Source organism: Liolophura sinensis, chromosome 6 (genome assembly GCF_032854445.1).
Source record: "Liolophura sinensis isolate JHLJ2023 chromosome 6, CUHK_Ljap_v2, whole genome shotgun sequence".
Taxonomy (NCBI): domain Eukaryota; kingdom Metazoa; phylum Mollusca; class Polyplacophora; order Chitonida; family Chitonidae; genus Liolophura; species Liolophura sinensis.
Genome location: NC_088300.1, coordinates 43,462,851 through 43,472,603, shown reverse-complemented (window position 1 = coordinate 43,472,603; position 9,753 = coordinate 43,462,851). Strand labels below are relative to the sequence as shown.

General features: G+C 38.8%; 1 protein-coding gene across 2 annotated transcripts; it reads left to right on the top strand.

The window, feature by feature from the left end:
- Positions 1-564: 564 nt before the first annotated feature.
- On the top strand, positions 565-7,882 carry LOC135468558 (uncharacterized). 2 transcript variants are annotated; one of them, XM_064746884.1, is made up of 7 exons: positions 565-768; positions 965-1,054; positions 1,286-1,465; positions 1,851-1,936; positions 2,487-2,638; positions 3,975-4,064; positions 6,519-7,877. In XM_064746884.1, exons 1-7 carry the CDS (start codon positions 696-698, stop codon positions 6,904-6,906), a joined length of 1,059 nt encoding a protein of 352 aa, XP_064602954.1. In that variant the 5' UTR covers positions 565-695; the 3' UTR covers positions 6,907-7,877. The 2 variants fall into 2 exon arrangements, with proteins under 2 accessions (XP_064602954.1, XP_064602955.1); XM_064746885.1 differs by lacking the exon at positions 1,286-1,465 and having other exon boundaries at positions 6,519-7,882.
- The last annotated feature ends 1,871 nt before the right edge of the window (positions 7,883-9,753 follow it).

Genomic DNA, 9,753 nt, shown 5'->3' with positions numbered 1-9,753 from the left:
CCTCGAACCACCATGAGTGTGCAGCAATAGCGATTGTCTCTTCGAATTATGATGATTATATGTTTTTCTTGAAACTGTTATCTTTGTTGCAGTGACTCGATCAAAGTCTCGAGAGTTTACCGCTAATTCAAGAAAGGGAGAAATCTCTAGACCGGACGAAAATCCCGATGACGTAAGAACTGTTACTCATTAAACTAATTTGCTAAATTCTGACCACTTTCACAGAACTTTCACAGTTTATGCTAACTTTTATGTATCTGGGGTTATCTGTAAGTTATAGTGCCATACATTAGCAGGATGTACATGGATAGTTTGTGAATTGTAGTTTGTGAAAATGGGCTTTGGTACAGTACAACTCTCCTTGGTCTATTTTGATTACTTCTGTTTGTAGTGGTCATGCTTTAGTCATATGGTCAACTATGGTGTAAAATGTCGATAGTAACATAAAAGAGAACGTTATTAAATATTAAGGTATAATACACGCTGCGTTTGTCATGATGTTTTATCTCAATAAGAGTCGTTCGTAAAGTTGTATCTTTGTGTTCAGATAAACAATAAAGTACTCTTTACATGGATAGAAATGACTGGATTGTAAATTAATGATGATTTGTCTGTGGGAATTTTGACATTACCTTATAACATAAATCTTCTTTTGTGTGTGTAGGAACTCAACGAACAAGTTTATTGACAAAACTATGTTGCAAGGTGATGTCCCAAACTCCGACAAGTTAAACCCTCCGTACAATTTCCAAGGAATGTGCAGTACAGGTAAAGCAGTCATTCATAAGATTACATGTCCAGACCTATAGGATGGGGCATACCAAGACTTGACGAAAAGTTACCAGTTCTTTCCTTTTAAATGTGACAATGGACACTAGATCATTGTTAAATACAGGTTTCAGTTTTCGGAATTTGTGTTGGGTTTTTTTATGAGAGTGAACTGAAAATTTTAATTTTTCCTCAGATGGCGATCTTCCTGATAAAACCCCAAAGGCACCCGGTAGATCCCGTAAAGGAAAGCTGTATGACCCCAAACCCACAGTCGAATCCGAGGGTATATATCATTCCGCATCATGAAATGTTCAGATATACTGTTAGTTTGATGCTTTATCATTTTCAAATATCCTCCTTCAGCTGTTTTAATCTTAAGTCACATTTGTTTAAGCCATATACAAAACCTTCAGTTTATAACGCTTGTGAGTGTGTGTTATGTGTGCTTGAAGATTAGGATTTCTTCGACGTACACATGCGTATGATACTCAGGTGTTCTGTTTGCGTTGAGCAGAGATCAATCTTTGGGGCAACTCTGACGAAGAAGAACGCGTTCTTCAACAAGTGCGAGAGAAATTTACTCAGTCTAAGCACGCTGTGCCAGTACATCGGAGCCCTGTGCAGGCTACACCTGTCAAACAGGAGTCTGCTCAGTCTGCCGGCAACTCTCATGGCGACCCGAACCGTAACCCTGGTAACCACCTTTCAATGCTATAGTCCAGAGATACATATTTGTTAACCTTACATTTGGACTGGGTAACCCCACTTGAGTGCAAAAGTGAAATTAGTATACAATAAAAAGTAGTTGTAAAAAGGACTGAAAAACCGAGTTATATGCTGGCATTTTTCATTATTCTTTAATGCTTACTCTAATGTGTTTTAGAATCTTTTTTCTTGTTTCAGAGTTCTCATGGCTATCATCAAACGGCTGGTGCTAAGAACTTGATACAAGTACTGGCATTTTGCTTTATATCAGTCAAATGCTTATGTTATCATTTATTCGTAATTGACATGATTTTATGTTCACTTTAATACTAATAATCAGTTAAGAAGAATCAAACTTGCGTCTTCTATTAAAGGGACTGTTTCCATGGACAAGCAGAAGGTAACAACAAACAGGAACTCGAACCATTCCCTTGGTGCCTCTGGGAAGAATGGCAAACAGGTAAGCTATCGAGAGGTATAGGAAATTTTTCATCCTCACCTGTCATTTCCCTCAAGCTTTGTTTTAATGGTTACATAGTTGTAACAGGGCCATATAGAGGCCACATCACAGCGATATTGGCCATATCATGGTGCTATTTTGTCGACATGACAGCCGTACAGGCCATACCATGGTCACATTTTGGCAGCGCCCCAAAGGTGGTAGCAATATCATGATCACATTTTGGCCGCCTCACGGTGTCACGTCACATGATTATCATTTTTTCTTATCGAGTTTTCTATGTTTCACTTTACGTGTTGGCAAATATCATTTGTATACAAGACTACCGTTGAAATTCATGCAGTAGTCGTGACTACAGTGCGTAGGAGGTGTTCGGGTAATGGATAAATGTTTTGATCTCAGTAATGACCTGACAAGCGATAATGGCTGTCCGAGAGGTGTAAGATTTCGCAACACTTTTCTGCGTAACTCCTGGTTTTCCTGGTTATTTTTTCACCTACTTCTTGAGATATGTTAATTAGAAATACACCAGAACTATACTCACTTACAGATGTCCCGAAGCAATCAGGACTTTGTTACAGATGTGGGCCAAGGTGTACAAACCTTCATGGCCCTCGGTGATGTTGTCAACCGAGAACACTCCCCATCAACCGGCAAGTTCATTAGACAAGTGCTGGTCGAGGACGGCCCGCACGGTAAAAGGTGATCACAGAAAAAAATGACTGATCACAGTCATCTAATTCTAATCGTTGATAAACAGTATTTAAACATAAGTAATATGTTAACAGTAAGAACTAAGGTTCCTTCCAAAATATCGGTTATAACATTTACTGTTCACTTTAATAACACAGCAAGACATATGCTCGATGACTTTACATGTGTAATGTATATATTAGTATGACTATTCCAGAATTCAGATGGCTTAACACTTGTTTATGGGTAAGCTTAACCAAAATGCATGGGGAGTGGATAGCCTGGTTTGGCATAGAGACCAAAGTATTGGGAATTCAAAATGGGTAGGAAATGACTTTTTGTTGATTATTTTACTGCTAGTGATTCTAGCCTGAAGGATGAGGCCTCAGTTTTGACAAGTGATTTTGTCCAAACAGGATAATCAGAGAAATGTTGGCCCTGCTTGTCAAGTTTACCCTAAATGTGACACTATGAAACGGTTTGAAACTTCAACAGTTATAAATGTAACAGTTATCTGTGTTAATAGCCTACACGTTCATAAACTTCAGTTTCTTGGATGAGTTAATTAAATTTGACAAGAGCAGATCACGCACCATAGCGTGCAGCAATTCATTCTCGTGTCAAAGGTGTAGCGAACACACCTGATATACCATCTTTCTCAGGTGTTGTTCAAAGGCGTGCAAAGCCGCCCATTTAACGTTCACAGTCTAGCTCTGTGTTCTTGCATTTTGTTTAAAGTAAACGTGAAAATGGAATTATTGGTGGATTTAAACTCATGAATCCATCTTTCATTAACCCACGTATGAAGTTTTACTTGACGAAACCTTTAACTTTTGTAATCGGTCATAAACTAGAACTTATGGAACACAGTCTCCATGCAAAGACAGGCAATTGAAAAATCAGTGTCTGGACACACCAGTATGCCATGCATCAACCATTTCGGTATTAGCGGCATTTTGGCATAAAGGCAGAACGAACATCTATTTTCACGACTGTGCACAGCATGTTAATCAACACTAACCGAATTCCAAAATTTTCCGGAATTTTCCCACCACAAATTAGAACTGTTTCGTGATATTAGTTCGGATATCTAGATAGAAATTTATAGTACAACTGCTCTATGAAGTCTTAAATAAATCCCATGTGACCTGGGCATGGTTTTTCTGATGAAAATGCTGAAGACTAGCTTTTCTGAACTGGACAGCCTATAGACAAATAAGAAGTATCAACAACTGGCAAAGTTATCACGTATCGTAACACCTTGTTCTTTTTGGTTTGTGCAAAATTTTCGGGTATCGATGGATGTGTGACAAAATTAGACGTTTTTATCTATATCTTCTCACAGGTACTTGTATCAATTTGACCAGAGCAATATGCAATATTACGAGGTTGAAGATGTCAGTTCCAGCTCAGTGATGCCACGGTTGGCAGAAAAGTAAGTGAATTGTGGAGACAGGTTTAATTCAAACCTGACCTGCAGAAGAATGTTCTGACGTTATAGTGACGTGGTGATTACATTGCTGTTTTAACGCCATTATAAAGAATTTGAGTCAGGAATGCCCCAATGGCATCTTGAAATTCCCCTGTCTGAGAACGGGATGAAACCCACGTCATGGGCACCTAGCGATTGAAAGGCAAGCATCCTAATTATACCCACTAGAAGTAAGAATGCCGGGCCTCGCTGGCTCATATGAGTTAAGATTACACGAATCGGCCTCAATTGCCTGAATTGCGCACGAGTAACCTTAAAGCGCTGACGCTTTCTGACAGTCACGCCCCTTGAAACAATGAGGTCGCATTTTCGAATCCGGATCTACAGCAGTTTCGGCTGCAGCTTTGAGTATAGAGGTTTGTCAGAATGTAGGCCGTGGCCAGATTAACCAAACATAACTAAACGATCGATTTCGTCCACATACTAAAATTCTGAAATCAGTGTACAAAGTTTCATAGCAGAACACTGTTGGAACCAAGAGTAAATAAACTAGCAAATGATAAAAAACATTAAAATGATAAAAAGTAATATGACACCCTCCTACCTTATATGATTGTTTATTTATGATTTACAACCTTCTTAGGTACTATAATCACTTCTCTTGGTCTCTTCTGTCGAGGTATTCCCGCACATAAACAAAAGGAAGGAACGGCTTATTCTCCACGTTGAAGAATACTTTACATGATTTAATTCAGACCAAATAACCTCATTGATCAGATTATACCTTCAAGTTACCATACATATTGTGACTACAAAGCTATCAAGCCTACCATCTATATTCATTAATCATGGGGAAATTTCAAACCTACCTTTCACAGGGAAAAGGGATTCATTCCACAGTAAAATTGATTTACTATAGTCTATTTCATTTAGAGAGTCGCCTACATTCAGCTCTCTGTAAAATCAGTCATACTCGCTGCCATACATGAACTGCTGTCAACTTAACTGTACTGACACTGCCATATTTGAAATTGTTGACACGTTTTAATATTATAAAACCTTAATAAATGATTGTTATTTTATTTCTTGTAGTATATTATCTCACGTGGTGGCGGATTTAGAGATGGGTGTTAGGAAAAGCCGTGTAGTCCATTCGTAGATACAGTAGTGTAGGATGTGTTTCTAACCGTTGTTGGTGCAGCCATTGTAAAACGAATTACTCTCCACGCCCATTGTCGAGCATGCAACTTGCTTTTGAATAATTATGATGTCACCCGATGCAGTCAGTTCTTGGTCTTGAAACTAAGCTTATGGAGTTTAACATTATGAGTTAGAAACAGTATTTTAACAGCATTTTTCCTGTAGTAAAATGAACGTTCCACGTGTCAAAGTGTACAGCTTTGATTGTTACGTGTCACTGGCTAAAGGCAAATTTTGGTAACGAGTATGACTGAGCAGGGAGCTGAATATAGGCGACTCTCTAAAAGAAATAGACTGTAATAGTAGAACACTGTAACATACCATGCAAAAGAATGAACTTTCTGGTTGTTTTAAGAATTTATCAAAGCAATGTCTATACAGCAAGTGGCTTCAATCCACTTTGCAACGCCTATTAAGGAAACTTGGGTTTAAGCATATAAGAGGTTAGGGGCAATTACAATAACTGCAGTGCATATATTTGATCGCGTCGTCTGTTTAGTGGTTCGATCGCTTGCTACCTGAACAAATGGGGGTCAAGTAATCGCAATGTAAAAAGCAATTCCGTGTTGGGATAAAGAAATTAACTAACTGCGATATATGCGTGTATAGTGACTAGGCTAATGTTTCTACAGTAGTGTTTCATGAGTCATGCGCGGGAGATAAGGAAACTGTTAGACTCCACTTCTAGAAAAAACATTTGCAAAGGATCTCAACTGTTAAGTCATTATTCATAGCTGTTTAGTGTATTCTGGGTAATACAAGCGTTGATGGTGCATACGTGTTTACGTTTTTATCACTTAGCGCGTGATCATAGTTATACGCCTAAATCTATAATTCATAGTCCCGAGCTTCCCGCAGGCTGCTAAAGTAAAAACATGGAGGACAAAGAGAGATGTATCAAAGCATGGTTCCTGGTATTTGCCATTCGCTCACATGTAACACGTCTCGTGGTTCCTTAAAGACTTAACCACTGCTGCTCCGTCTGGTCTGAAATGTAGACATGGTTTATCTAAACGGAGCCTCACAACTCAAACCACAGCCAGACTTTCTCATTCAAAACATGAAAACTATGGAAATCATTTACTCATGGCAAAATTTGTCAGTGACCGCACCGTTTTACTTAGCAATAGCCCAGTGTAAGTATTCTTTAAAATCACGCTTTCGGAGTTAAAATGGCGAACATCTTACTCGGCGGAATATGATGAGATAATGAGATTCATTATAAATTATCTGATGATACTTTTCATTTTATTGTAGGGTTGAGAAAGTGGCAGAGCGCGGTTTCCAGGAGCTCTTCGGTTGCCTGAAGATAGTGTTCATATGTGTGGTGCTTTTTACCGTGGAACTTATGAAGTTTTTGTTCCGAACTGTACTGGGTCCTATATTGTCAGGGTTTATCAGCGCTGTGGGAGATCACCTGTTAAAACCGGTGTTTGCGGGGCTCTTTAACTCCTTGCTGCATCCAACTTTTGCTCTTTTGTGGAATATCCTAGCAAGCCTGCACAACGCCTTAGGTCCACTGCTTCAAATCACCAGAGAAATGGTTAGCCAACTGGCCTTGCTATTTGCGGCTTGTCGCTTGGTACAGATAACGACAGTGTCAGACAAGAGAGCCGAGCACTCACAGACAATACAGAATGTTTAGCTGCATCTTGGCAAAAAACAAAACACTTTTAACTAATATTACATTTTTCATGATTCTGTACACCATATTTACTACGTTTATTGTTTTATTACTTGAACTAAATCTTTGACGTCATATCAAAAAGAATTATGATTTTATAAATTAACATTTTATGGTATTTTCATTTGTGGGAAAGCACTGATCGATATATTTTTTCTGCTCCAAAACCATCATGATTCTTTGCTCTATATTTACATGTCGATAATATATATTTTAATAAATGAACTATCATTTTGATTTTATTTCAATGACCTCATTAATATAAAATTTAATCATAATTATGTGGTATTGTTATGAATTAACGTATTTTTGGAATTGCCTTTTGTGAGAAAGGAAAAATAGATATATTTATCGGTTCAAAAGTGTGAAAGCAAACGGCAACCTGCGATAATGTACATTTTTCACCTCATATGTCAACGATACATTTTGCATAAAGAACCGTGGTGAACATGCAGTTCAACGTAAAAGCTGTTAGGGAGTTGTTTGAGTTTTTGACTTTCGAGATGGCTGTGTTTGCGAATGTAGGACACATGGTGTATTCTAGGCATATAGGCATTTTCACTGAATGATGTAACTCTTATTAGTGGGGGCCTCTGTGGCTCAGTTGGTTAGCGCGCTAGCGCAGCGTAATGACCCAGGAGCCTCTCACCAATGCGGTCGCTGGGAGTTCAAGTCCAGTTCATGTTGACTTCATCACAGGCCATACGTGGGAAGGTCTGACAGCAACCTGCGGATGGTCATGGGTTTCCCCCGGGCGCTGCCCGGTCTCCTTCCACCATTATTCTGGCAGCCGTCGTATAAGTGAAATATTCTTGAGTACGGCGTAAAACACCAATCAAATAAATAAATAAATCTTAATAGTGATATGGTGTGCTTCTCACATTATGAACTCCTTATTTAATAAATTTTTAGTTGTACTGTTGGTGTTTTTTTAACATTGCTTTCAACATTGCTTTTAATGTTATTTTCATCATAAAAAGAATCCTGATATTCGCAGCATATAGCTTTGTTACTTTGATTTATTTATTTATTTATTGGTGTTTTACGGGCTGTTGGTGAAGCCGGGCACAGCCCAGGGAAACCCACGATCATCAGCATGTTTCTGGCAGATCTTTCCACGTACGGCCGGAGAGCAAACCACTATGAGCTGGACTCGAATTCACAGTTGTTACTTAGAGGACAGCAAGCTCAGCAAGTTCTAGGTTATGAATGAGAGAGACGGCAGAACAATGTTTTCATGTCTGAAAACTGAAATGAGAAGAATGAAATAGATCTCAGATCTAAACAGAAACTTGCGGATTGAACGTATAAATTTGGCTTATTTGCCAACTATACAGCGGGTAGCATAACAACCTGGCACAGTTGGTTTTTCGTGATGTTGACGATGAATTGATATGGCTCTTTATCACAGCAAATTACGGTATACGCGATTCCGAATATTCTGCCAACGCTACAGCGTATGTAAATGTGTTTGATTTTCTCGGTTGATGGGCTTACTTCTTTCATATACAATACGAAAAATATAGGAGATAAATGTTTAATCTTTGTGTCCTGTGTTACCTTCCTGTAGTGGGACAATGGATTTCACAATAGACAGCGCTTGCGTACAACTTTACAGTGGAAGCAGCGCAAGTCCCAGAATCTGACGCAGAGGGTCTGACACGGAAAAACATGGGATGCCCATGTATCTAGTGGTGATTCACTGTTACAGTATTCAATACAAGAATAGATCATGTTTCCGTTTCGATGAGAACCTATAGGCCGGACAGTGTATTAAGAATAGGCTCGAGTGGACTGATCCATGCGACATATATGTGTTAAGTTATGTGTCAGTACGTAAGTCCCTTGTTCCAACAGAGGTGGCGAAATGATATAGATTATATAGGGATTTCCAGGGTAAAACATTCGAATAGAGCAGTTTCAAAATTCCAAAATGGATCAAAAATATAAATTGTCATCAATCAATGTGGACAAGCAGGAGTTACTTAACTGAATGGATGAAACTATATGTAATCGATTAACACTGAGGGATGAATTAAGGCTTTGTTCTATGATGTTGTACTTATGGCGTTGCTGATTAACGATCTTTCCGTACACTGACACCAATAAATGTTGGCTCTACGTCTGCTTAAGCTTAAGTACAAAACCATGTCGAGCATACTGTATCGACATTTTGCACAAGGCAAGCCCGAGAATGCAAGTGGCATTTCGGGTTTGACAACACTGAATGAATATACGATCAGGCCTCTTAATTGTGAGTTTACCTCAGGCTTTGTTCTAACTAGTAACCACCTGAACATACCCCTCAGCACAATGGCTTAAGCAGAATTAGGTAAAAAAGGTGATTTGATGTTAAGTGCAGTGATGCTATAAAAGCATTGTATTGAACGTCTCCGGTCTACCAACAAATGGTCGAAACAATGCAGAATCTTTGTTTGATTTAATGAAGGACACTTACGGCCAAAGGGTTTGAAGGGCAAGCTCAAAGCATCAAGCTGTCACATGTGGTCCATGTGACCAAAGTGATTAAACGATTATCTATAACAAACCTTGACCCTTATAAAAAGTCCACCTTTCGGTTCAGTGATTCAAAGTAAAAGCAAAAAACTTCTCACACGCATATACGTGTAAATATATACTTAAGTCGTCAGTGGCCCTTGATGTGTATGGATTTAATACTGAATCCTGTGTGCTGGACTGTATTATATGGAACTTAACACGCCCACCTTTGTGAGAGTTCGCACCTGAGTGTCCTTTGAGTACAGAATCAGCCAGTGACACCCAATTAAAATTGTAGCCACAATATGG